This window comes from Rhineura floridana, chromosome 11, assembly GCF_030035675.1.
Source record: "Rhineura floridana isolate rRhiFlo1 chromosome 11, rRhiFlo1.hap2, whole genome shotgun sequence".
Lineage (NCBI taxonomy): Eukaryota > Metazoa > Chordata > Lepidosauria > Squamata > Rhineuridae > Rhineura > Rhineura floridana.
This window is the reverse complement of record NC_084490.1, coordinates 18,505,784-18,533,779: the sequence shown is the minus strand read 5'-3', so window position 1 is coordinate 18,533,779 and position 27,996 is coordinate 18,505,784. Positions and strand designations below refer to the sequence as shown.

General features: G+C 44.5%; 3 protein-coding genes across 6 annotated transcripts; 2 read left to right on the top strand and 1 right to left on the bottom strand.

Moving 5' to 3' along the window:
* Positions 1 to 1,112: 1,112 nt before the first annotated feature.
* TBRG1 (transforming growth factor beta regulator 1) lies at positions 1,113 to 4,355 on the top strand. The gene is made up of 2 exons (XM_061588617.1): positions 1,113 to 1,274; positions 2,465 to 4,355. The coding sequence occupies exon 2, from the start codon at positions 2,511 to 2,513 to the stop codon at positions 3,522 to 3,524; it is 1,014 nt and encodes a 337-aa protein (XP_061444601.1). The 5' UTR covers positions 1,113 to 1,274; positions 2,465 to 2,510; the 3' UTR covers positions 3,525 to 4,355.
* A 1,081-nt stretch (positions 4,356 to 5,436) lies between these two features.
* Positions 5,437 to 19,427, bottom strand: LOC133366009 (translational activator of cytochrome c oxidase 1). 4 transcript variants are annotated; one of them, XM_061588621.1, is made up of 7 exons: positions 19,114 to 19,427; positions 18,437 to 18,680; positions 17,088 to 17,330; positions 13,253 to 13,359; positions 8,678 to 8,769; positions 7,518 to 7,665; positions 5,437 to 6,456 (listed from the first exon to the last, which is right to left on the bottom strand). In XM_061588621.1, the coding sequence occupies exons 2-7, from the start codon at positions 18,459 to 18,461 to the stop codon at positions 6,256 to 6,258; spliced, it is 816 nt and encodes a 271-aa protein (XP_061444605.1). In that variant the 5' UTR covers positions 18,462 to 18,680; positions 19,114 to 19,427; the 3' UTR covers positions 5,437 to 6,255. The 4 variants fall into 4 exon arrangements, with proteins under 4 accessions (XP_061444605.1, XP_061444603.1, XP_061444602.1 ...); XM_061588619.1 differs by having other exon boundaries at positions 7,518 to 7,695; positions 19,114 to 19,426; XM_061588618.1 differs by having other exon boundaries at positions 7,518 to 7,695; positions 8,639 to 8,769; positions 19,114 to 19,422.
* On the top strand, positions 19,346 to 23,778 carry LOC133366007 (uncharacterized). The gene is made up of 2 exons (XM_061588616.1): positions 19,346 to 20,202; positions 23,022 to 23,778. The coding sequence occupies exons 1-2, from the start codon at positions 19,600 to 19,602 to the stop codon at positions 23,733 to 23,735; spliced, it is 1,317 nt and encodes a 438-aa protein (XP_061444600.1). The 5' UTR covers positions 19,346 to 19,599; the 3' UTR covers positions 23,736 to 23,778.
* Positions 23,779 to 27,996: the final 4,218 nt, after the last annotated feature.

The window sequence follows — 27,996 nt, the reverse complement described above, 5'->3', positions numbered from 1 at the left end:
TCGGCGCCAGGTCAAAACCTTCCTCTTCTCCCAGGCATTTTAATAAGTGTTTTAATATGTGTTTAATATGTGTTATAAACGTTTTAAATTTAAAAATTTTTAAGGAAGCCCATTTTTAATGTTGTTTGAATTGTTTTAAATATGTGTTTTATTGTATTTTGATATTGTCTGTTGTGAACCGCCCAGGGAGCTTCGGCTATGGGGCGGTATATAAATTTAATAAATAAATAAAATAAATAAAAATTGTAATTTTGCATTGTGCTGTACTGGTTATATTGTTTTTATTGTATCATATTTTACCATGTATTTTATCGTGCTTTATTGTACGCCGCCTAGAGTGGCCATTGGCCAGATAGGCGGCCTATAAATTAAAGTTTATTATTATTATTAATTACTTCTCATATGTCCCAGGCTGAGGAACTATGATGAAAACAAGATACTCTTCTCCTTCTTCAATCACACTTCATTCTTGCTACTAAAGAATTCTTTTGGATAATAATGAGCCAATACCAAGGGAGGTGGAGTGGGATGTAACAGAGAGTAACTGTGAATACCTTGCATATTCACAACTGTATTCCAGCTCCTTCATTTTCTCCCATTGTTCAGTGGACCCCCACTTGCTTCCTAAACATAGAATCGTAGAGTGGAAGGGGCCTATAAGGCCATCGACTCCAACCGCCTGCTCAATGCACGAATCCGAATTAAAGCAGACCCGACAGGTGGCTGTCCAGCTGCCTCTGATTTCCATAACCAAACCCTCCAGAAAATAGGATTGCCAGTTTTTCTTCGGATAGGGCTTCTATGCCATTTAGCAGATACAGAAATATGATTTTTCTGTCACCTAGAGACACAGTGATGTGTATATGTTTGTGTGTTCATCTGCTAACTTCTAGCGCTGAATCTACTGAAGACTCAGAAGTCCTGCCAGTGGTGCTATCAGCAGGGGGAGGGATGAGGCAAGGCAAAGGCAACAACACTGACTTTTCACATTGTGAAGTGAAGCAATAAAACACTGTCATCTAAAGAATCGCGCGCACACACCGTAAGACCATTCAGTCCAGAGACGATGACCTAACTGCACCACTGATGCCCTGCCAGAAACAAAAAAGCTGGCAACTCAACAGCCTTGCTTTGCCCCACTCCTTCCTCTTCTGAACCCTTGGCATCCTTTTGTCCAGGGAGTAAAGGGTTACTCAAGCAGCACAAGGCAGAGGGGAGCTTCCGGTTCCTGGCAGAGCTTCTGGGAAAGGAAGGGGAGGAGCGACAGGCCTGTGGTGAGAAACTGGGGAATGGGGAGCTGCCAATAAACGGGGAGGGGAGGCAGCTGTACATGAGCTTGGGTTGCTTAAGCGTTATGTACATTTTGTTTTAAAAAGTGTTTGCAGATTATTGCATAATTTGTTACTCTTTGCTTTCAATAATCCTGTATGTATAAACCGGGTGCCAAATTCCACTTAGATTGTAAAACCTAAGAAGAGCCCTGCTGGATCAGATGAGAAGCATCCATTGTGTTTCCCACAGTGGCCAACTAGATGCTTATGGGAAGCCCACAAGCAGGACATGAAGGCAATTGCCCCTTTCCCCCTCCCCCTCCAGCAATTGGTATACTACCTCTGAACATGGAAGCTCTCTTTACCCATCCTAACTAATGGCCATTAATAGACCTCTACCTCCTCCATGAATTTGCCTAATCCCCCTTTGAAATGCATCTAAGCTACTGGCCATCACCACATCTTTTGGCAGCAAATTCCATAAAATTGTGTGTTATCGTTTATCCACTTTTCTCCAATTCCCGTCAGCCCCAGCCAATAGTCAGGAATGATGGGAATTGTAGTCTAGCAACATCTGGAGGACCACAGGTTCCCCATCCCTGTTATACATAATTTTATAAACTGCCAGGAAGCCTCTCTAAACTCTTCGGCTTTAGTTTCCTAATTACGCTGGCACTGTCCTGGAGAGAATCTTTGCTTAGTACCCCTAATTCTATGCTTTTTGCTTCTGTTACTCTGGTTCACCCCACCACTACAAAACTGCCCTTTTTTGGTGCTTTTAATATTTAAAATAAAAACCAACAAGGAAATTGTGCTTTTTAAAAACCCTGTAATATTTTACTGCCACTGGAGGGAAATGCTAGAAAAATGCTGTGGTGAAAAACTGTCTGAACAGAACACACATGCAGTTTGCTTGTGGGTGGTTCTGTAAGCAGACTGTGTCTAAGAAACCTTTAATCCCATGTGCAAGCAAAGATCCATTTGGAGATAAAAAAATTAGTGCAAAATATTTTGGTCCCTGTGGTCAGGGACAGCAATACTCCAGTCTATATATTCTGTGTCTGCATGTGTATCTGAGCTTTTGGGGGCATTTTGAAAGTTTGTGAAGCGCTCTGAACTGAAGGATAGAGTTGAGCTGGAAATCTGTCTAAATTAATAGCGGAACTGCCTTTTGAAACTTTTCTCCTCCCCAGCTTTCTTCTGTTCCTGTGAGCCCTGTTCCATACTGCCCACCTTGCAATGAAGAAAACTCCACGCAAAACCCAAGGTGAGCGTTACCGCCTGAAGTTCCGGCGCCTGCGTTGCGCAGCCAAAGTGTTGGTTTATGAGAACGCAGCCCTGTGTGATGAAATCGCTAGACTTGAGACCAAATACCTGCGAGTGCGTGAAGAGCGCCGCTTTCTGCTTGCTCGCCTGTTGCAAGCACAAGCCCTAGCAGAAGATGAGCCGCCTCTGGCAGCTGTCGCTGCTGTTTCACAGCCCTCACCGGATGAGCCAGCTGCCCGCAAGCCCCGCCGGGAACGCAAAGGCAAAGAGAATGGCCGGGCCCCCAAGCGCAGGGCAGCACCAGAGCTGGGCACCCGCCGTCTGGTTCCTCCACTTCCCTTGGATCCTTCTGGACGGCCGGTTTTCCCCATCACATTGGGCTTGCTGACAGTCTACAGCTTGGGGGAAATTGTCCCCGACCGTCCAGGTTTCCACATGGAGACTGCCATTTATCCTGTCGGGTACTGCAGCACCAGGATCTTTGCCAGTGCCCGCAGACCAGTTCACCGCTGCCTCTACACCTGTCAGATTAAGGATGGCGGCACCGGGCCACACTTTGAGATTGCCCCTGAGGATGAGCCAGGTTGCGTTGTAGCTGGCTCCACTCCCGATGCCTGCCACGCTCAGCTCCTCGAGGCTGTGGGTGCAGCTCAGGTCGAGCCAGCAGGTGCAGAGTTCTTTGGCCTCTCACACCCAGCCATTCAGCACCTCATCCAGAGCTGCCCAGGTGCTCGCAAGTGTGCTGGATACCGCTGGCTCCGCTTTGAGGTGTGCCGCCAAGCAGATGGGCCCCCTCCCGAGGGGTTACCCCCAGGAAACCCTGGGACTGACTTTGAGGCTTTCCAAAACCAAGGTTTGGCAGGGCCTGTGGGTCTTGACTTCCCCACTGCTACCCCTTCTCCACCTAGTGGCAATGGATATGCAGAACTTTTTCTGCCCTCAGGAGGCTCCCCCATCCCCCAAAGCCCAGAAAGCGACACTGACTGAATCTGGCCGGTCACATGCCTATGCAGAATTTGACTCTGAAGACCAGGGTCATCCAGAACTCTACCTGGGTTTTCCCACAGCTGAAATTGCACCAATGTCATCAACGGCTTGCACTGTACAAAGCATCAAGTTTGAAAACTGATGTAATGTTGTCTCTTTCATCCTTCATGGGCATCCATTGACATGTAGACCTCCAAGCGTGCATGTGTATTTACATTCACACAGACTCTTGAAATAAGTGCTTTAAATGATTACTTGACTATTTCATTTTGGCCTAGTCACCCCAAAGTAAAACCTCCCTTCTCTTGCGAATGTGCCCCCATATGGCTTTATGTACATCTAATTATGTCCTTTGGACAACGATAAAAGACGTTTAGCCCCACAAAGGCATATTTACCAGATAACTTCACTGCAAGAGAATAATATTTTTGTATCATAAACTATTAGGTAAACTCCCCTGCAAATGCTATCTGCTATAACCACTTGAATGCTGGCCGGAAGCAAAAATTTTGTAGGCCAGCAGTGTATTTAAAAACTGGGAATGTGTTAACCTGTGTTACAGCACAGATCCCTGTGTTTCTCCATTAATGAAAGGCACTGTCACTAACCATTGGTTGTTTTTCATGGGCAAGTAGAAGCAGATTAGGCCAATATTGGAGGATTCATGTTGGTGTAATGAAATGGCTTGCATGGGATAAGGAGCTGATGGGAACTGAACTGAGCATTGTGATGGGTTTTCCCCTCTTTCATTTCCTTTGATGTGTATGTTAAGAGGCTTGTATGTGAGACTCATTGCTGAAACCCCCTTGTAATAAAGGTTTTGAAATTCTGTCTCTGTATGTAGGTGTCTTGGAGGCGGGGTAGGCAAGATAAGCAGAAGGGTAAATATCATCTAAAGAAGTCCCTGCTTTGTTCCATCAGGAGAGTCCCTTTTATGGAGGGTCCCTGTGATGAAATCGCAATGTTTATTTCTGTTAACTCATGTTTAGGCACGATAGGGTTAATAGAATGTTGAGTGTGATTGGCTGGAGTGTTTACAAGGAAGGGGGAAGTGAGTGAGTGAAAGGTTTGAAAAGGGATAAAAGTGACTGTTATTTAGACATGGCTAAGTTTATGAGATAGATAGGGTTTGGATAAGGCTTGATCTGTTGACAACTAGTGAGTGGGGGGGTTGGGTGTTATTGTGGGTTGGGTATAGTGTGGATAGGTAGGCAGGGTATAGAACAATATCTTATATAACACCTTTAACTAGGGTCGCCAGGTTCTTGGTCTGAGACTGATCTTGTAACTTTAGGAGAAGAGAAAGTCAGCCAAGTGCAGGTGTTCTTGCGACTCTAATGGGAAAAACCACAAGGTGGAATTCTCCCTTCCCCCTCCACAACTTTTAAAGATACAGAAGACCTCTCGGTTGCCAGGCCCAGCTTCCAGGAGGTCTTCTGTATCTTTAAAAGTTGTGCAGGGGGAAGGGAGAATTCCACCTTGTGGTTTTTCCCATTACAGAGTTGCAAGAACACCTGCACTTGGCTGACTTTCTCTTCTTCTAAAGATACAGGATCAGTCTCAGGCCATGGACCTGGCAACCCTACCTTTAACTGATTCTGTAAAACATTTTTTATAACAATTTGTGGAAGTGTTCAGTAGTGGGATGATGGGGGAAAGGGAACAGTGGTAGAGCATCCGCTTCGCATGCAGGATCCTGGTTCAATCCCAAGCATCTCCAAGTAGGGCTAGGAGAGACTCCCAGACTAAAATCCTGGGAAGCTGCCAGTCAATATAGACAACGCTGAGCTAGATGGAGCAGCGTCCTATGTTCTGCACTCCAGGAGAGCTTCAACCCTTCTCTTACTAATTTGCAGTCAAGATTCCTTATTCATATTTCTGTTCTAAGCAACAGAGCCAGAAAGAAAAGGACTACAGCAAACACAAACTTTAATTAGTTCACTCAAAATGGCAGGCAGCGCTCAGGATGAATCATGACCTGTTGAACGCATTTGCTACCTCCGATAACAAATGTCTCACAGCAGAAAATATGTGTGCTTTCAAACAGCTTCCACCACACTTAAAACATGACATCTGTTTTTCCCCTCAAACTGTTTGCACGTAGTATGAATTTCCAAGGGAGCGTCTGACAAAGCGTACGATGTTATCAAAGGTTTGTGCACTTGCTAGGTTGCCGAGCAATCGCACCCACTTCAAAAGTGCCTGAGGGAAAATGCGAGAAGCTGATGCCCCACTTGTTGGGGGTAAAGTCAAAAAGGGGCAGTGAGACATTCAATAACTATGCCACCACTGGCTCAGGAATACTCTCAATGCATTTGCTATTTCTGGGTCATTAATAAGAGTGAAAGTATGTCAGCCTGACTTCAGTGCTTGTACTCCAACAGGAAACACTGCAGCTTCCAGAAGGGATGGGGTTGCAGGCCTCTGTAGTTAATGCTGCAGGGCCAGAGTCCAAACTTGCCAGAACATTCACCCCTTGTCCACACCCGCTTGACAGCCCATTAAAACGTGCACAGTGTGGGCCTGCCTTCAGGTAAAGAACCATTATGAGAGAAAAGTCCAATGGGGGGGGAGTAGACACCTCCATCGTCCATGGCTGCCAACTTTAACTGTTAGAAAAGGCATTCTAGATTTGACATCACAGCAAGGCTGCCAACAGGGCACTGCTTATAGAAGTCTTCTGCAGCTCCCATTCGAAAGGGGGGGGTCTCAGTGAGGTACGCTAGGCAATCTATGCAATGTTGTCATACACCCGAATGACATCCAGATAGTCCCGGAGCGCCTCTAGGAGCTGTGCTGCCCGATCCATCTCCTCGTCGGATAACTGGGTGCTGACAGTTGGAATGAACTCCAGGCCAGCAGAGAGCGAACAGAGGCCCAGCAACTCCAGCTTTTCATGGACCTGGCGCAAGGTGGGCACAGCGCAAATAAACTGGGCAGAAGGAAGGAAGGAATTTAGCCATGAATCCTTCACGGACTAGAAAGCAAATACAACAAATACTGAAGTGTTCGCTCCAAGAATGAAGGTTGTTTCAGTTTATTGGTGTTGGGGAGGGCTGGGAAAACGAGCTCCTGGGCACTCTGAGAGGGGTCTACAGAGCAATGTTGGAGACTTGAGAAGAAGGAATTCTGGGATATCTACAGAAAGGGAGGGATGTCAGTGTTGTATGGAAGAGGAAGAGGATCTAGTATGGGGTGGGAACAGTTCTTGTTTTTAACAAAGAACTATTGAGCCACAGAAAATATCAGTTGGGCTACAGCCAATGGTGGGCAGACACATACAACAAACTCCATTTCTCTCTGTCACCCCACCCCTCTCCTTTCCTGCTATATATATAGAGAGAGATGGGAGGCCAGTTGTGGCACCATTGCATTGCACAAATGAGTCCTGCTCTACCAGGCTTGAAATATGGGAGGGGGAGGGGAAAGAGTTAAGGGCTCCTAGGTAATGTGCTCTTCCACAGAGAATGAACACACAAGAGCCCTCCTCCATCCACAAAGACTCCTCCATCCACAGCATTGTGTATTCTGCTCTCAGCATATATTCAAATTCTGCACCAAGGAGGGCCAAGTACTATGACCAAAACATTGTGCAGATCAAGTATATCAGGTAGAGACATTTCACGGGTCCCTGCAGATTTCTTTTCAAAGATATGCAGAAAATGAAATAGCAGAGGATGAACAGGTTTCAGTGCTCTGCATAATTCCCTCCCCTTCGCCATGACTCCAGATGCAACAATGACATGCTTTAAGTATGCTTCTCAGGATGCTGCATCCTGTGGCAGATGCTGGAATTCTGCATTTCTGTAGCAATCCCACAAAATACACTCACTGAGGTGTAGTGGGTCACAATAGGAGACAGTGGGTTGGAAGTAAGGGCTCCTATGTTCTTGGAAAGGGAAATCATTTTTTAGGTTAGAGCTATTGGGTATAACCCAACTCCAACACGGAATGCAGTGGTATTAAACCTACACTGAATAGCCTGCACCTCACCTTCAGCATTGCCTTCTCATCCTCGTCTTCCTCTTCCTGGACATCTTCAGCTCCAGCTTCGATAGCCAACTCAAGTGCCCGGTCCAAGCTGACAGGGCTGCCAGACCGGTCCTCCCTGCTCACTGCAACAACGCCCTTCTTCTCAAAACTATGTTGAGCCCCATCAACAAGGAGTCCCCTGCAGGGAACCAAATGGAGAGCGGCAATCCCCCCCCCCCCAGCATGAACATTAAATGGTAGAGGACCACAAGATCTAGGAATCAGACTCCAAAAAAACACAACACACAGACAAGCCATAAGTTCTATAAGTGAAACTAGAACCACAGCAGGAACATGATTTGCTAAGGTGCCTCATTTTCCTCCCAGAGAAACCATGCCTTGCATACATGTCTCAGTCCTGTATCACACACAGATTACCAAATTTCTTTCAATGTCACTTCCTTCCAGAGAGCCCAGTATTTTAAGGTCCCACCTTCAACTTACTAGATTACAGTCCTCTCCCTTGCCCCCACCCCCACAGAAAGAATCTCAAAAAACCCTGCCACACTCTACTGTAGTCTTCCCAAACCTGGTGCCCTCTGGATGTTTTGGACTACAACTCCCATCAGCCCCCCCCCCCCCACACAACTGTTCTGGCTAGGGCTGATGGAGTTGTAGTCCAAAGCATCTGCAGGACATGAGGTTGGGGAAGGTTGCCCTATTGCCACACTACCCTATGGAGTCCAACCACTACCCTGAATGTATCCCAAAGTCTTGCCTCTCAGCTGCAACCCCGTTTTGCCCACTAGTACCCAGCATCCCCAAGACAATGCATGCTTTCCCTACCCAATAGGAAGCTGGGAAAATAATACTCTATGCTCTAGCTTGAGGATGGGAAACTTGTAGTGCTCCAGATGTTGCTGAACTTCAACTCCCATCAGCCCCAGCTAGCATGGCCAAAGATGAAGGATTATGGGAGTTGTCCAACGACATCTGGAGGACCATGGGGTCCCCCCTTCCCTAATCCAGCCCAATAAGCAGCCAGAAAACCCATATCCTCTCTTCTAACTCAGTAAGTCCCTGCCAACCATTGCACACCATCCCATGCAAACCAGTTGCTGCCCCCTATCTCCTTAACTAACCCATGCTGGTTCAGAAGATGTCGGATTTCATGGAAGGACCTTTTTGTATTGTCGGTCAACAATTCAATAAGTAGGGCACAGCCACCAGGTCCTCGCACTCCATAGAGCAGGTAAGAGGATTTGGTTTTGTCCTGCCAAAATAAAGTTTTTTTAAAAAGAACAGTAAGTTGCATTTTGAGGGGACCCACAGACATACACACACGCAATACAAAATCAGCCAAGAAGCATCCACAGAACAAATGGCCAAAAAGAGAGACCAGATCCCAAGATGCTGGAAAGTAATTATTAGCAGCCCAATGTGTTTCAGCCAAAAGGCATTCCTCAGAGGCTTTCTACAAGAGACAAATAGATTTGTTTGGATATTTGGTGACTGTCCTTGGCTTTAAAAAAAATTGGCAAAAGCTGTGCTTTTTATCAGAAGAGTAGTTATTTGCTCTTTTTCTGTGAGATACCTATTTTACTGCACTTCAGTCACTGAAGTTGATCTTTTCTAGGTATTTGGGCAAGTATATATTTAGATATTTTTAGATATTCATAAATATGTATTATTTAGGTTGATTCCATAAGTACTTTTTGTAAATATAAAGATGTGAGTTTAGGTTATTTTCACGGATATCAGTACATGTTCATACTATAATGTTTGCATTTTTTTCTCATATTACTGATATGTAAATATGTTTGTCTTTTATAGAAACCCCCTGAAGAAAACATAGTAGCTGAAACCAGTTTGCTACTATTAAATATTTTTCAGCACCTTGAGATTTGTTCTCTCTTTCTGTGCTTTTAAGTGGTCTTTAAAGTGCCTTGTGTTCACTTGGAATCTGATCAAAACTTTGGGTTCAGGATTTAAAAAAAAAAATTACAAAAATCCATTCTCAGCTACAAATGTAAGTGGGGCAAATCCTCTCTCCATAATCAGTGTGACTATGCCTAGGAACACTAGCCACCCCTAAACTGTAATACAGCCTCCAATACTTTCATTGGGGAAGGGCCACAGCTCAGTAGTAGAACATGCACAAGGTTGCAGGTTCAATCCCCAGCATCTTCAGGTAGGTCTGGGAAAGACTCCCTGCTCGAAATCCTGAAGAGCCACTGCCAGTCAGTGTAGACAGTACTGAGCTAGGTGGACCAACGGTCAGATTCAATAAGACAGCTTCCTATGTCATATCTATATTTTGTGTTCTCTGCCTTCTTGCTGGGCTGCTAGAGAGAGTGCATATTTCTACATTGTTATTGGGGTACTTATTATTACATTTATATCCCATCTTCCCTCCATGCAGCACAAGGCAGTGTACATGGTTTCCCCATTTTATCATCACAACAAGAGATGGTGACTGGCCCAGAGTCACTCAGTGCTTCATAGCTGAGTGGGTATTTGAACCCTGGTCTTCCAGGTACACTACACCAGCTGGCAGAGAAGAGGATGAGTATTCTCTGGATTCTTAGTGGCATGCAAGAGAAAGGTAAAGGTTTGCTGGGAGACTAGATTCTAGTTACGTGTTTATTATATTTATGCCCCACTCTATCCTATGGACTCAAGGCAGGTTGAAGCAATTAATGTTGATGTTTTTATTGTTAAATCACTTTTGCAATGTTTTATGGGAAGCAGGAAGTTAAAAAAATTAACTGACACCTGTCACTGTCCCCAAAGGGGTAATAACGTAAGTCATGAATGGCCAGACTGCAACATGGATGCCACAAGTGGCACAGAGAGTGGGTTTTGGCACATGTGGCCAGAGAGCAAGGCCTGCATGTGCCAGAACCCAGATTCCACTCCTGCCTGCTCCCTCACTCAGGAGTCTAGAGGTGAAAAAAACATCAAGGCAGGCTGCGCTGCATTAGCTTTCCACTGTGTTGCAGACGTCCAACTGGCCTCATTAGAAAGGCATGTAATGTTACCAGTCCCATCCTATGGAAACACTTTTCCAGCAGAGATTCGGCAGGCATCCTTGCTTTTGACTATCAGGTGTCTCTTGAAGACCTTTATATGCCCAGAAGCCTTTGCAGCCATTTAATTTTCCCCTTTTAATTTTTTGATTAGCCAGCCAATTTAATGATTGTTTGTACTCTTTTAATATTATTATTATTATTTTCATGTATAGATCGCTTACTATCTGACCTCAAAGCAGTTTACAATAGAATACACAAGGTACAATAAAAAACATATTAAATTAATTTACAAAGCGAAATACATAAATATTCATATACATAAACATGAATGAAACCTTAATCTTGAAACCTACATAAACATGCAATAATCATGCCTGATTAAGACTGAAGTCTTGGAATTTATTAATTTGTTATGGGGGTTGGGGGAGAAAAAACATATCCCTTTATAGTACAAAGGCGCATCACTGAAGGAACCACAATTTGATGGCTATGATGCAGGCATTGTCCCCTTTTGCAGCCATTTTATACCTCTTTGTATATTTTCACAATTGCCATGTGAGTAACTTAGGCTGAGAGGGGCCACTGTTCCAAGGCAGGAAGTGAGCAAAAACAGTGAGTTTTAAAATGTGAAACTACATGCTCAAGAGTATTTTGTTGTTCCAGCAACCAAAGCATAGAAGGTTGAGGAATGCCTGCTTTCCTGGCTTTTTGTTTCAATTTCTAATGTCTCATAACTTTCAGAGGCAAAAAGAGGTGATGTTATATTTATAGTGACAGATGTTCATTTTTAAAGTTATTTAAAAATATATCAAGTTGCCCAAATGCTGTTTTAATGAGTTATTTGGAGTTGTTACTGTGGAAGAGCAGGGCTCTTATGACTTTAACAGCTGCATGGTAGACAGAAATCAAATAAGCCTTTTTTCTAGTGTGGAAATATAATTATGGGGATAACGTTTCCTGTTGTCATTCTGTTTGTGAGACATCTTTTTACTTGTGTATAGCCAGATGTTTTTGAGTCCTCTACCCACACCTGCAAGAGGGATCAAATTTGCATATGGCATAAAGTATATGCAAATTTGTATCTTTTGCAAGTGCAGCAGAGCCCAATCAACAGTGTGCTAGGCCCACAAAATCCTGTGGCAGAATTTTTATATTCTGAAGTAGGAAGACTTGTGTACAACAAACTGCAATGTTTTTATTTCAAACTCCATTTGCCAAGGCTTTCCCCATATTCCCAAGCCTTTTCTCCTTTTGCCTCCTTGGTCCCAATCCTGCAACTTTCTGCATTCCTGCTTTTCCTACAGCTGTTGTTTGTTTTGGGTGGAAGATGGGAAATAGTTTTTCCTACACATTTTCTTCTGATGCATGGGCTTGGTCCCTCTCGTAGGTAAGAGCAGAGGCAACACCCAGTCAGGCCACCCTGTTATCCTTATCCCGCCTCTCACCATAACCTGTGCACTCCCTCCTGGCAGTCTACCTGGAAACTATTCTCCTGCAATTGAACTTAGAGGTGGGAGTATTAGGGACAGAGAGGCAATCACACCACTAGCCAATCAGGTCTAGACACTGAAGCAAATATGAATTGGGAATAGATGTAGAAGTTGCAAAAGTCAATGTGGCTCAGGCAGTATTGACTGCAATGCTCTTTAACTGGGGAACAACATGTACCAGAATTTCAAGTATATTTGTTGTACTATGATAGCCACCTCTCCTATCTCAATACGTGGATCTTTTAGTTCTTCTGTGGGCATGTCAATTGATCCAGTGAAAAGTCTTCTTCCTCAGAAGGGTGAGCACAATATTTTCCTGAGAGCATTCTTGTGCTTTTCTACTACATCCATCAGATAAGCAGGAACCTTGGCAGGTAAAATACCTTGTTTTGCTACAGACAGAACTCTCTTCCTTATGATCTCCGCCATGCCCCCTCCCTGACAGGCTTCCGCCGAGAACTGAAAACATGGTTTTTTAGGCAGGCATTCGAGACCTCTGTCTAATTTAGTTTAAATTTTTGTATGATGGGGGTAGGTTTGCATTGAGTATACTTATTGTTGTTTTGTATTATATGTTATATTTTACTCTATGTTATATTTTAGTCTATGTACGCTGCCTAGAGTGGCCGTTAATTCGGCCAGATAGGCGGCCTAGAAATAAAATTTTATTATTATTTATTATTATTATTATTACCAATACTGACCATGCTAATAGTGTTTTATGTTTTATCTTGCACACAGCCCTGATATTTTATGATATGGGGGTATAGAAAACACTTTATTTCCAAGTGACATTATCTTATTTTGGCCTTGGGTTGAGGAACACTTTCTTAAAAGCAGGTGTGGGGAACCTTTGGCCCTCCAGATGTTACAGAATTACAACTCCCATTAGCCCTAACAAGCATAGCCAATGGCCAGGGATAATGGGAGTTGTAGTTCAGCAATATCTGGAGGGCCAAAGGTTCCCCATACCTACCTAAAAGGATGCCTCTGAGGACCAGTTGCTGGGAAACAAGAGCAGGAGAAGGCTACTACCCTGCTTGTGGGCTTCCCACAGGGTTGGATAGGCTTGTTGTCTGACCCAGCAGGGCTTCTCTTGTGCTCTTAAAAGGCTTGACTACAACTCGCATCACCCCTGCAGTCCATTCGCCATGCTGGCTGGACACCCCTCTCTCACAAAAAAAGTGGTGGTGGCCACATCTGCATACTGGTTTCAATCATCTCAGAAACATACCCCGCCAGCGACTGCTGCTTCAATGGAAGATTTCGGCATGCTCTTGCTCCGACATTGTTCAATAATGTTGGCTAAGTTACTGTTCAACTCTGGGTTGGGTCCTCCTTCTGCCAAAGACATGCCAGAAGAGACAGTAGATTGTTGTGTGTCTTTCTTTATATAGCATCATCAACATGCATTGCACTCAACAGAGTAACATAAGAGACTTTCTGCCCTGAAGGGTTTGCAATCAAAAATTCAGCATGAGGGAGGGGAGGCAGCTGGAGGTGTATGTTCAGTTCAGCTACCCAATACTAACAATAAGATTTGTCCCCCAGAATTCCTCTAAAAAGGTATGTGCAGGGGCATAGCTCAGTGGTGGAGCACATGTTTTGCATGCAGAAGGTTCCAGGTTCAATCCCTCATATCTCCAGGTAGGATTGGGATACTCCTGTATGAAACCTACAACAACTGTTGCTCGTCAGTGTAGATCAGGTCCACACATTCTTTTGGAGGTGATCTGTTGGGGGCAACATGCTAATAATGCACAGAGCTATCCTCTTTTTCTTCCTTTTATTCTGCCACCCCTTTTTCTCTCTCCCCACTCCCTTTCTCCCCACCCAGTGGGCTGCCAGGGAAATTCCAGATTGCTCTTGCTAGAAGTCTGAATTGATCACTCGCAGAAGGTTTTTGAAATCAGGATAAGCCCTAGGGTCATGGTTGACCACCCCTGGTGCAGGCGGTACTGAGGTATGACCTCAGTATAAGGCAGCTTTCTATGTCCACATAATACATAATTTATGGCCTTTGCCATCACAGGATGGGGGGGGGGACCAGCTTAGGTGGCTTTAAAAGTGGATCATGAGGAGTAGATCTATTATGGGTATCCAAATGGAACATCTATGTTCCATTGGAATGATTCCTGTGATGAGGGGCGCCTGGTGCCAACACTGTTACCTTTCAGAGCCAGGTCAAGACTTTCCCAGGCATTTTAGCATGTGTTTTTAAATTGTTTTTAAAAATTTTAAAGTTGTGTTCTTAAATTGTTTTTTGTGTTTTAAAATTTGTATATTTGTTTTTAATGTTTTTAATTGCTGTAAACCGCCCAGAGAGCTTCGGCTATGGGACAGTATATAAATGTAATAAATAAATAAATAAATAAATAAAATGTTCAGATGCAGTCTGTCTCTGCACATAATTTGCTACAGGCAAACATGGGATGAGGGTTATTGCCTTCATGCCGTACTTCTGGGCTTCCCCAGAAACATGTGGTTAGCAAGTCCGCTATACTACACTAGATGGACCTTTTGGCCTGATTAAGCAGGGCTTTTCGGATGTGCTTAGATGCACTTTCCCCCCTCTTTCCATCTTATCCTCACAACAAGCCTGTAGAGTAAGCTCACAACTCAGACGCTAGATCCAGCCTTTTAAATCTTCCACGGTGTCAGAGCCACAGTAGCCATAGCTCTAACCATCCTTTCTTTCCAGGGCAGGGATGAGGAACCGGAGGCTCTCCAGATGTTTTGGGGAATAAAACTCCCATCAGCCCCTGCCAGCATGGCCAATGGGCCTCAAGGATTATGGGAGTTGTAGTCTAGTAACATCTGGAGGGCTACAGGTTCCGTATGCTCGCTCTGAGTCTCCTAGCCACTTTCTTTCTCTGGCAATGTGCTCATCACAGCAAGGAGGCAGATGACAGGATTGCAGAGAATGGATAATAATAATAATAAAATAATAAAATTTTAGTTTTAGGCCGCCTATCTGGCCGTATGAATGGCCACTCTAGGCGGCGTACATAATTAAAATTAAAACACATATAATACAATATTAATAACAATTTTCAATTGGTCACCCAACCCCCAACTGTACAATGTAAACTAAGACTATTGAGAAATCTTGTATGCCCGCTGAAACAACCAAGTTTTTAGTCCTTGGCGGAAGCTTACCAACGAGGGGGCATGGCGAAGTTCATATGGCAGAGAGTTCCAGAGGGTGGGGGCCACAACCGAAAATGCCCTCTCTCTGGTCCGCACCAGCCTAGCTGTTTTAGCTGGCGGGACCGAGAGAAGGTCTTGTGAGGCTGATCTCGTCAGGCGGCATATTTGGTGATGCTGGAGGCGCTCCTTTAGATAAACTGGACCGACACCGTATAGGGCTTTAAAGGTTAACACCAACACCTTGAATTGGGCTCGGTAAACAACTGGTAGCCAGTGCAGGTCTTTTAGCACTGGAGTGATGTGATCCCGGCGGCGGCTGTTCTTAATCAACCGTGCCGCCGCATTATGTACCAGTTGTAATTTCCGAACCGTCTTCAAGGGTAGCCCAACGTAGAGCGCATTACAGTAGTCTAAGCGAGAGGAGACCAGGGCATGCACCACCCGTGGGAGTAGATGGACCGGAAGGTAGGGTCGCAGCCTCTGTATCAGATGTAATTGATACCAAGCTGCCCGGCTCACTGCTGACACCTGAGCCTCCATGGACAGCTGGGAGTCAAGAATGACCCCGAGGCTGCGAACCTGGTCTTTCAGGGGCAATCTAACCCCATTCAGCACCAGGTCAATATCTCCTACCGTTCTCTTATCTCCCACAAGCAGTACCTCGGTCTTGTCGGGATTCAGCTTCAGCCTGTTACCTCCCATCCATTAACTTACGGACTCCAGGCACTTGGAAATAGTATCCACAGCCAACTCCGGTGCGCACTTGAATGAGAGATAGAGCTGAGTGTCATCCGCATATTGGTGGCACTGCAGCCCAAATCTCCTGATGATGGCCCCCAGCGGCTTTACATAGTTGTTAAATAGCATGGGAGAGAGGATAGAGCCCTGTGGCACACCACAATTAAGAGGCCAAGGGTCTGAAACCTCCTCTCCCAATGCCAGTCTCTGGTGCCTCTCGGAGAGATAGGAACGGAACCACCGTAAAACAGTGCCCCCAATTCCCATTCCCCCCAGGCGATCCAGAAGGATACCGTGGTCAATGGTATCGAAAGCCGCTGAGAGATCCAGGAGGATGAGGAAGGAGTGTTCTCCCCTATCCAACGCCCTCCTCAAATCAAATGAGGAAGAGCTGTGCCTGTCTTGACTTCTGCTTTAGTGGAAGATTTAAGTGGGCTCTGTCCAATCCCTGGGCTGCAAGATGGCAACTATAGTATGAAATGTGGATGGGCCAAGGACACCTAGTGAGCCTTATGGTCGAGTGAGGATTTGCAGAAACCGGGTCTCCCCAGTTTAAGTCCAACACTCTAAGCCAAGCTGTCTTTCCAGACTGGAACTGAAGAACTAAATTGATGAGGGTTGCCACAAGGGCTGCGTGCCAGGGCCCACAATTCTGCCCTGGCCTGGATAGCCAAGCCGAAAAATGTGGCTGCCTGGGACCTGCCCCTCCTCTTATCACTCATATCACATTGTGCCACTGTGTGAGATTAAGAACGATCTCCTGCTCCACATTTGGAGATGAAAAAGGAGAAAGAGGTGCCTTGCTGATTTGGCTGCTGCACAGCCAAGGAAGTACCCGCAACTGTTTCCTACACAGAGGGAGGAGGGGAGCTTTCAGGTTCAGGATCTGCTATGTGGAGAAGGTGCTCTAGCTGCCTCTGCAACCCTGTGGCCAAACTATCCCCATCCTATTTCCATACCTTGGAGCTGGGTAACAGGGACTGTGGGCATGACCATTGCCTAGCTTTGCTGCTCCAAGAATGGGGAGAGAGCAGTGGCACCCTTACCATACGACAAGGAAAACATGGAAGCCTAGCTATGTGTCTCCTGCAAGTCCAGGCAAGCACCAAATTCAACCTTCCTAGATTCCTAGAAATCACCATTATCATTGGAAAACAGCAGTAGAAATGTCACAACTGTACCTTTTACAGCCAACCGGATTGACATAGCAAGCTTCTGGAAGACACGGGCCCGAGCTGAATCCTTAGGACCCTTAATATTTTTAACTTTGGACCATTTGTTGTGTCCAGCAAACACAGCACAGGAGGCATGGATGGAGCATTTGGGGTGGTCCAGGAATGTCAAAAGGTGTTGGCGAAACAGGGTGTTCATCCTGATGAGACTGGAGCCTACAGACATGACTTGGATGGGACTGAAGATGTCACCTTGATGCTCAACAAAATATGAAAGAAAATGACTATTGTAATATAAAAATGTATGTATGGAAATACAATTTTGAAAATATGCTCATTTTGAGACTAGATAATAAAAATCCCGTTTAAAAAAACAGCAACTCACCTATACATTCTATTAGAACACTTCAGTACTGCTACAGTCCACTCAAAACAGTGAAATAAATGGAAGCTAATCCGCAAGGGTCTAGAGCAGGGTTGGGAAGCCTCAGGTCCAAGGACCAAATTGGCTTTTCCAGGCCTTGGGACTCTCCCCAGGACACACACATACCCCATCCTCTCCCCCTAGGCCACACCCTTCATTGGCCTTTCTTCACATCCTCCACCACTGTTTTTGCCTGGCTAGAATGTCTCTTTGAACTCAGATAATGCTTCTTGTTTTCCTGGATGGAGGCCAGCAAGCACAGTGCGAGCATGTATAGAAATTCAGCTGCTTATAGAAAAGTAAAATTTATGTTCATTGCTTCACCCGATTTTGCCTCTGGGCCTGCCCACCATTCACATGAGGCTCTGGAAGACTGCCCTGAACGGCAGAACACACTTCCGAATAAGCATGAACAGAACTGCGCTGCAAAAAGTCATCTGCGAAAGAAGTTACCGTTGTGCAAAAGGTTAAATGCGTTAAAGTTAAGTCAGTTGAACAGCAGACACAAAAATCACACACATCTGTCTTCTGCCAGTTTAAGTAATGAGGAATAATCACTGATCCTTGGTTCTGTACTCATAGACAAGAAACGTAGGTTAAAAATGTAAATGTACTGCCCTCAAGTCGATTCTGACTTATGGCGACCCTATGAATAGGGTTTTCATGAGGCTGAGAGGCAGCTTCATGGCTATGTGGAGATTCGAACCCTGGTCTCCCAACACCTTAACCACATTTTAATCATAAGAGTATATACACTGAAGGAGTAGGGGAATCCATGCCTGACTATGGCCAAAGCATGGTGATGGGGTTAACTGATTTGCGCTTTTGCAACTCTGAGTATTCACCATTAGTGAACCAAGGAATTTCGGCTTCCAGCGTTTAACCCATTAAAAGTCCCCAGTTCCTCCTCCACCCCAAGGGTCCCGAGACTTACTCAGTAATAGCTGCAGCGGTGCCATGGAGTTCCGTACAGCTCCGCCCTCAAGGAGGCGGTGCCTGAAATTAACACTTTCCTCTCAACATATTAGTGCTGAAGGCGCCTATCCCGGGTGGCCGTTCTTGAAAGACGGAAGGCTAGTAGTGAATGACAGAGGGAAGGGTGGTGGCTAGGGTTGTAGGACAGTAGCTGACAATACTGTAAGAGCAGCAGATCGGGTTTTGCTCGAGAGAATTGTTGTCTGAAATATGAAAAAGTATGGAAAGGGTTGCATAGGCTGGATTTTCAATTTTCAGGGGATACGTTACATATGATTGTCACCTACTGTATTCAGCGTATACGATTTTCAGCTAGTGCTTTCACTGCATGTGTTACACAGTTTTCCACTCTATCAGAGGGGGGTGTCTCCCTGATAGCAGGCAATGGAACACATCTGGGATGTGACTGCTATATTTGTGTGTTTCCCCCCCTTCTTTTCAGATGCCATCTTTGTACAAATGTATGTGTTTAATTTCATCCATTCATATACCGCTTGTGGCTGCATTCAATACACACTTATCTGGGGTCCCATTGAACCCAACGGAGCTTGCTTCTGAGTTGACATGTATTGGACTGCAGCCTAACCCTGTAGTTTCTAAGCAACGTTTATACCTCTTTCACGCTCGGTCGCCTACCTTTTAAAATCAAAGACGTGTTACTGTCCTGCACCACTCATTGTTTTGGATTGCTGATCCTCGGTAGTTGTCTGCACATATAAGCACTGAGTTTATTGTTATGCCACTTTACTCAGAGAGTAAAATACCATTAAAAATTCATTGTAATCGGTGTTCCTGCTGACCACTTCTGCAGCGTGCTTGAATATGTTTTTATACCTGCGAGCACGCCCACTCCTTTTTATTTAGATTCCTCTTTGTGTTGCGCTCTCAGGCAACAGGAACAGGAAGCTCCACTTCCTTAACCATGATCCTTTGCGGGTTATTTTCCCCTTTCTTTGTTTCCCGCACACGCTGTATTCAGGAAGCACCCCTTCCCTGATCCACGACCCCTTGCGGTGCAACTTCCTTTTTTTCCGGTTTGAAAGCATCGCCATTTTCTTTCCCTTTCCCCCCCCCCTTTTTTCCCCTTTCTTTCTTGGTGTCGTGCTTTCCTGAACTTCTGTGATGGAACAGAGCACTTTAGCTCTGCTGGTCGCCCAAATCCAGGTCCTTAATGCTGTTTTGGAACTGATGATAAAACAGAGGAGACTGCTCTTGCAAACCCTGAGAAGAAGAAAGCAGAGGCGTTCCCTCCAGCTTAAACTAATTGCGCAGCTGCGAAGGCGAATGCTGCATGGGGTGCGAGGGGGGCACACGACAATCGTGACTAGCCTGGCAGCCTCTTCTTACTTCCACAGCATACGCAGGGACCGCAACCTTTGGGTTAAGCAGCGCACAGCGCGGTGGTGGGAGGATGAAGTTCTCCTGCAATGGGATGAGCCTACTTGGAAGGAGAAGTTCCGGATGAGCAAGGCAACTTTGTTCCACGTTGCTGAACAGCTGAAGCCGCACCTTGAACGTCAGGATACGGTTTTTCGCGAGGCTATCCCCTTGGAGAAGCGAGTGGCCATCGCGGTGTGGTGGCTGTCCAACGCTGAATCTTACCGCCAAGTAGCCACCCTCTTCAACGTCGGACGTTCTACTGCTGGGGAGATAGTGAGAGAGGTTTGTCTTGCAATAGAGCACTACCTGCTCGCCCGTGTAGTGACCCTTGGGAGTTACCACAAGGTGAGTTTTGTTTGTTTTTCTAAATTGTTTTGTCACCCCTACCGGTCCTGGTTGTGGCAATCCATTTCTAGCGTACTTACGTCCCATTCTGGCAGGGTTAGGATGGGATTTTGCCTCTTAAAGCCACACCCACACAAACCAGATGTTGGATAGCATGCGGTGTGCTTCTGTTTTAAACTTCACCAACCTTCCCCCCCCCTCTTTTTTTTTAAAGTGCGCTATTTCGAAGTTCTTTTCAAACACAGATTACAGTAGTGGACACTGCAGCATCTGTTTCCAATCCCTCTCCATCCTAATTGTGGAAATCCAATTGTAAAGAGCAGTTCACTACTTGTTTTTCCAGTTTTGGTTTTTGTGTGTGCTTGGATGGGGGTTGGTTTGGTTGTTAATAGGCAGCCTCCAGTCCCACCTCTTGAATTGAGCAGAAGTTCATAAGAGCACTGTTTGCAGTCTACTGCTACTGTAAGGGGTGGGTGGGAGAGATGCTCCAATGTCCAATTAGCACTCCTGGAAAAACTGACACAAACTATGTATGGTTCGCGGATAGGGGGGGAAAAGCAACACTTTCTCAGTTAATTGGTTGTAATTTTATTGAGTTTGTAAACTTAGCTTAATATGGTAGCTCTCCCCAGGAGGCATAATCCACTTGCGGTTTTCTTGAAGATCTTATAAGTATGTATTTGTATCTCTTGGAATTTGAATATTAGTCAAGGATAATCATAATCCTCTCCTCTATGTAAAATGTTTGAAGAGACTGGGTGGTGATGGAGAGAGGGGTTTTACAGGATAAAAATTGTACTGTTCTCTTTTTTCTATAAATAAAAAAATAAAAAAAATGTCCACTTTTGCAACTTATGTTAGAGCAAAACTGATGTAGCACATTTAACACACAACAAAACAGATGGGGGGCTGGGAAGGTGTGGGAATGGAGTGGTGGTTATGAGTGAGACGTCTGGTGTTCTAATGTCTGTATTTGCAAATGTGGTATCCTTGCAGAACTGCACAATATCTTTTCACAACCAGAATCAAACAATGTGATTTGTTGGGGATAAGAGACTGCATGCCATTTCAAAACTTTATTAATAGAGCCAATGCAGGCTCAGTTGGAGGACACTGAATTGAAATAGCTACCTTCTGAATCTCTCTCCTTCTAATGAAGCATTATGAATTCTGCAGCTGCAGTGGCATAACTTTTTAATTTCAAAGGCAGCCTCACACCCAAGATTCCTAGAAAATTTCAAAATACTGCTCTTTATGTATTGGTTGGGATGAGAGGCAGCCTCACAGTAACCCACTCCATCCCCACCCAACGCACACACACAAACATCAGAATTTGAGGAGCAAGTTGCTGAGTGCTATTTCAAACTTCTGCTACAACAGTTCCCTCTCAAACTCTTTTTTGTGTTTGCCTTTGTAATTTGTGCTAGGTTTTTGTTATGTTATTAATTAATGCTTCATTATAGGAATTGAGTAGTAGAAACCTGTACAATGTTCTCCTGATAAGTCTGCATTGGGAACATAATGGCCACATTAATAATGGCCACATTAATAATGACCATACATTTATTCCACTATTATGCCGCTTTAAACAGTCATAGCTTCCCCAAAGAATCCAGGGAGGTGTAGTTTGCTAAGGATATTTAGAGTTGTTAGGAGATCCCTGTTCTCCTTACAGAGCTGCAATTCCCAGAGTTCCCTGGGAAGATGGACTAATAGTTAAAGCACTTGGGGAACTGTAGCTCTGTGGGGGGAATAGGGGTCTCCTCTCAGCACCCTTCACAAACTACACTTCCTAGGATTCTTTGGGGGAGCTATGACTGGTTAAAGCAGCAGGAAAGCCATGTCTGTTTAAAGTGGAATAAATATGAATGTGGCCAATGACTATGTGGGTATGTCATGATGCCTCTAACCCCTACCTTTTCAGTGCAAAATTAGCTCAATATTTATGTAAAACTTATACTGCCTTTTTGTTATTGTCAAGAACAAAATATAAAGCCAGTATTATCCCCTCCACTGTCCTTTATAAAGGAGGTGGTTCTAAATGTTGACACTCATTCCTCATCCCTCACCTTTGTTCTTACGCTGATAAACTGCAGTATTTAATAGTTCTGCTTTAATAGAGATCGCAAAAGGAGACTGTAGCCACACTTTCAACCACCCTCCACCCTGTTGGTGGAATTACATTACAAAACTGTGCTTTGTTTAACTTCTGCCCAATTCTCACTTCCAAAACCATCCCATTTTTTATTTTCATACTGTAAAGTGTGATTTCTTTGTTCTGCTTTTGCAGATGTTGCAACAGCAGGAACTAAACAATCTCTATCCACCCTTACTTTATGCACCCTCTGATTTTATTTATTATTTCTTATATTTATACCCCGCCTTTCTTTCATCATAGAACCCAAGGCAGCATACATGTGGTTCCCAAGCAGTCTCCCATCCAGGCCCAAACTTGCTTTAGCTTCAGCAAGGTGGTGGCCTCATGTGCCTTCAAACTATAACCTGGAACCCAATTTCCCAATACCCCTTAGTGCACCTCTCAATATGCCAGCCCACCCTTTCTAGCACTAACAGTGGCGCAGCATTTCCAGATATCCGGAGAATTCACAAAAATCAAAAACCTGACACAAACACATTGCTTGCATGGTGGAAGTTTGCCTTTTTGATGCTGCATAGCTCCCGAGTATGTAAAAAGTACTAGTTTGATAAGTACCTACAGCAGTGTTTTCATAAGATCAATGTGTTGTTCACTGTAAATGCACCTACACACTCAACTGTGGGGCATGTTTATAATTTTTTCTCCTTTTTTCTCCATACAGATTATGGATGGATTTGAAAAAATGGGTTTCCCCCATTGCATTGCTGCAGTGGGCAGTTGTCACATACCAATAATCGCTCCGATGGGGCAGGCAGCAGATTACATAAACCACAAGGGTTTTTTTTCTATACATCTTCAGGGCGCTACAGATCACACTGGTCGGTTCATTGATGTGGAGATAGGATGGAGTGGAAAGACCCATGATGCCTTTGTGTTCATGAACTCTGCCCTTTGCAAAGCAATGGATGCTGGTGTTTTTGTTCCAGGGAACCCCACCATCACCCTCAATGGTGTTCAAATACCGCCACTGGTGTTAGCAGATGCTGCCTATCCCATGCGCACATGGCTCATGAAGCCCTATAGTGATCATCTGGATGAACGGAAGATGAATTACAACATTGTTTTCAATAGGTGTCATAATGTAATTGAAAGAGCTTTCGACAGATTAAAAAAAAGGTGGAGAAGAATTTCTGAACGAGTTCCTGTGGCAGAGGAGAACTTGGTGTCTGTTGTGTCTGCATGTGTTGTTCTGCACAACGTATGTGAATCTAGGGGTGATTTTGTGGAGGACATAATGGAGATGAGGGAGCAGGTTACAGTGCCCCCATTTAGTGATAATGAGCAGTCTGGTGAGCAAAATGCAGCCCAGGAAGAAGTGCGCAGATCAGTTTCTTTGTATTTACAACAGAGAACATGTGTTATCAATAAGTATTGATAAGTATATATATTTTTTCAAGAAATAAAGCAAGATAATATCATGTGTGGCTCCCCTTTTTTTCTTTAATAGTCTCAGACCACATCAACCTCTTTACAGTTGTCCTGTAAGAAAATCTAGTTACCTACAACTCAACTCCTCTTTCTTACACAGGAGTCCTTGTGTGGGGCCCTGTTGTGGGCAATGATAAAGGCTGTGAGATGTAAAAGGTGAAAAATAATGAAAAGATTGTTATAGCATGGATCTTGCGGGCCCTCCACATGGTACTGGACTACAACTCCCATCAGCACCAGCTGGCGTGGCCAATGGTCAGGGATGATGGGAGTTGCGTTGCAGCTACCTAGGACCATTGATTTCCCCAGCCATGACTTACAGACATTGCAAATAAAGTTTTTCATTAAACTGTTGCCATCCAGATGTTTGTGGACTACGACTCCTATCACCCTGATCATTGCCCATGCATTCTAGGGCTGATGTGAGCAGGAGCCCTTCAGATGCGTTTGGACTACAGGTTGGGAAAGGCTGCCTTACGCACACATGGCCCAAAAGTAGGTCATCACCACAAAGTAGGTCATTGTCACAAGACTTTTATATGCAAATATAGGGCCACAAGGCTTTTAAATTCCTGTATATTGACACCCATGTTATGAGCTCACCTTACACTTCTGACACCATCAGATCCAGCATGGTAATGTAGAAAGAAGAAAACCTGGATTCACGTGTGTGCTCAGCTATGAAGGTCGTTAGGCTCCATTCCTCCTCATGTTAAAATTGCTCTTTTGATAATGTGATTAACCACTATAGCAACTAATAATTTGTGTTATTAAACCTTGCCTAAAGATGCAAGCTCTTACAATACTTAAAGCAATATACCCAGTGGACTGATTGTGCCTTGCATTGTAAAACCATAATATAAGTTAGTTAATTGTGATGTGATTCCATTCACCAGCTTTTTTTGAGCTACACCAACATAACACAAAGCCACAGTACACAAGGGGTGAAGGTGACTATTAGCTTACAGCAGTGGTTCCTAACCTTTATGAGCATGGGACCCCCTTTATAAGCTGAAAATTTTTTGTGACCCCCTCCCCCCAGGGAGGCAGGCTGGCTGCCAGGAAGGAAAGGGGAAAGCAGCTTTTCTTTGCAGCCTTGCTTCTTTTTGCTTCACAAAAACCCCTCTCCTCTCATTCTAAGTAAGGGCGTTGTCAGTAGCAGCAGTGCAAGGAGATGGGAATCAGTGATAGTAATCCCCTCTTCTTCCTGGTAGCCCCATCCTCAGCCTCCTTTGGCATCTGCCATGTATTTTATAGGCAGATGCCTGCCCTTAGTGCACCTGAAAGATGCTCTGGCGCTTCAGCAAAAGGCCTCCCCTCTCATTTGGAGCAAGGGGGTGGTGTCATCTGCAGCGCCAGTGGAAAGCAGTGTAGAGGAAGTGAAGACTTTTTTTAAAAAAAATTAATAAATCATTTCTTTTTACCTGTTCATGGCCCCCTCTGGATTACTTCGCGGCCCCCCTGGGGGTCCCGGCCCCCAGGTTGGGAACCACTGGCTTACAGTATCACAATTCACTTCGCAATCATTCAGGTTAAAATGAACTTGTTTCCTAACCATTATTAAGAGTGGTCCGCCCTTTGATTTACAGCAGTTGGATCACAACTCCCATCAGCCTCAGCCATTGGCAATGCTGGCTGAGGCTGATGGTAGTTGTGGTCCAACAACATCTAGAGGCACACTGGTTGGGAAAGGCTGATTTACAGGAATACCCCGCATTAATGTACGCAATGGGTCACGTTTTATTACATTGCACCTTTTATCGTGACCTTCGATCTGTTTTAATCACTCCTATCCTACAAAATATACCTGGCAGAGATGAGGCCTTTTATGTTGAATTCTTTTTATCTGATCTAACACCTCAAATATCAGCTAAGGTAGCCAGCTTTTGTGCTGCTGCCATGCTCTGCAGAAGGACTTTGATAATAATGTAATTAGTTTAAGACTTAGATCTGGTTTTAACTTGAATTTTCTTTTAAGTGCCCTCCGTGGATTTTTATTGAAAATTGTCTATTTTGAAGATGTGTATTTGTATGCTGGTCTATGACCGCAATAAAGTTATTCATTCATTCAATGTACGCAATGGGTCCAGAATGAGGACGTAAACCGAAAATGTACTTAAAGTGAAGCAGTACCTTTTTTCACTTATCGATGCATATACTGCACTGCAATCGTCATATACGGGCATAACTGATGTAAATAACGCATTTATAACTAAAATAAACACAGTAGGCCTTATTTTAAGAAAAAGTTTGTCGTTGGAAACTGATTGGGCGGTGGCGTCATGCCGTTAAGTGTCCGTTCTTGCGAAGCGAGCGTACGTAAACGGGAATGGTGCTACTGTAAATATGTCCGTACTCACAAGTGTCCGAAAAATGAAGGTCCATATAGTGGGGTATTCCTGTGTGTCGTTCACAAAATGTTTTTTCCCCCTAGAACAAGTGTAGTGAAGCAACACAACTTGTTTGTAGCTTCCAGCAAGTCAGTTTGCATTCTCACTGTCCAAGAGCGTAGTCTCCCGATACTGACAAACTTGCTAATACACTAGGGTAGATCCCAACAAGTGGCCAGAATGAAAACACTTACGTCTTGTACCAACCCACTGTTTCTCAAGGAAACAATATGGCAGCCAAGGAATGCAGCTTCTGCAATGATAGCTCTGCAGAAGCACCACACAGCATGTTGTGAGAAAGGAGACGCCTTCACACCGCATGATGACATAGCAACCAGAGAAGAATGGGAAATACTGGTGGCGGGAAGAAACTGAACTGGCTCATCACACGTTTATAGCACCAAAACGCTGGTGAACTAATGATGAGCAGCATTCCCCTTCTTACAGCCCACATCCTGTCGAGCGGCATGCGGCCAGGAAGCCTGGATTCCACCGAACCCCTGCCCAGGTGGGTTCTAAAATTCAAGAGAGTAAAGTGGACTTTTGCAAGGCCATCGAAGATCACCAGAGCCACATTCACACCACACATTTATTCCACTTTAAACAGGAATGGCTTCCCCCACAGAATCCTGGGAAGTGTAGTTTGTGGAAGGTGCTGAGAGTTGTTAAGAGACCCCTATTCCCTTTCACAGAGCTACAATTGTTAGAGCAGTTTAACAGTCAGTCCCTCTTCCCAGAGAACTCTGGAACTCATAGCTCTGTGAGAGGAACAACTCTCAGCACCTTTCACAAACTACACATCCCAGGATTTTTTGGGGGGGGGCGGGAAGGCATGCCTGTTTAAAGAGGAATAAATGTATGGTGTGAATGTGGTCCAGGGCAAAGTTCCAAAAAGGAGACAACCCACATTCTACAAATTGCTGCACAACCTCTGGAAGGGCGGGGGGGTCGACCATCTCTCCTGGACAGGAAGTTAGCACATCCATGATTTCTCACTCCCCGTGCATAGTGTGGTATTTATTTTTCGGTGTTTTGTTTTGGTCACTCGCTACTGCATTCTCCATAATTAAAATTCCTTGTTTTTATTAAATCACTACCAGGTTTATAAAATACATCAGTTTCGTATTTCAAACAAGAAACGCAAATTAGCCTACAATCACATAGCAAGTTCCCTGATCTGCTTATTTAAATTAAATGGGCTCCTTCTGGGAAGAAGGGCAGGACAGAAATTTAATTCAAAAAATAACTTGATATGTTCTTTCATGGGCAAGCATAGGTTACTGTGGCCTATTGAACACTGCTTTCTATATGTATTTTGATGTGTTAACACATATACTCAGCAACACATATAACCATTACTGTAATAAGCAGAACGGTAGGATTCCATTCTTCATAAGAACGTAGGAAGCTGCCTTATACCGAGTCAGACTATGGGTTCATCTAGCCCAGTACTGTCTACACTAACTGGCAGCAGCTCTCCAGGGCTTCAGGCAGAGATCTCTCCAGCCTTATCTCGAGATGCCAGGGATTGAATTAGGGACTTACTGCAGGCAAACCAGATGCTCTGCCACTGAGCTACGGCCCTTCCCTAATTTTTGCTACTTGCCTCATGCAGAAAGGCTTTCTATGTGCTTAGAGAGGGAAACAGCTATCAAAGCTACTGATTTCTCCTTTACAGTTCTTTCAAGTTAAAAGTGATTGGATCACTTTTTTCTATGATTCTATTCTATGATAATTCTCTGCAAAGCAAAACAAAAACAAAAACCTGGAGGAGATCGGAAAAATGAAAAGATATCAGGGAAAAAGGAATCGGATCAT

Bases quoted from the DNA above. Each gene is read 5' to 3' on its own strand.
- TBRG1 (XM_061588617.1), top strand. From the start codon at position 2,511: ATGAAGAAAACTCCACGCAAAACCCAAGGTGAGCGTTACCGCCTGAAG.
- LOC133366009 (XM_061588618.1), bottom strand. From the start codon at position 18,461: ATGGCACCGCTGCAGCTATTACTGA. The intron at 17,331-18,436 runs GTAAGTCTCGGG...TTGAGCATCAAG, and splicing joins ACCGCTGCAGCTATTACTGA to GTGACATCTTCAGTCCCATC. The intron at 6,457-7,517 runs GTGAGGTGCAGG...CCTTCTGCCCAG, and splicing joins ATGAGAAGGCAATGCTGAAG to TTTATTTGCGCTGTGCCCAC.
- LOC133366007 (XM_061588616.1), top strand. From the start codon at position 19,600: ATGGAACAGAGCACTTTAGCTCTGCTGGTCGCCCAAATCCAGGTCCTT. The intron at 20,203-23,021 runs GTGAGTTTTGTT...TTCTCCATACAG, and splicing joins CCCTTGGGAGTTACCACAAG to ATTATGGATGGATTTGAAAA.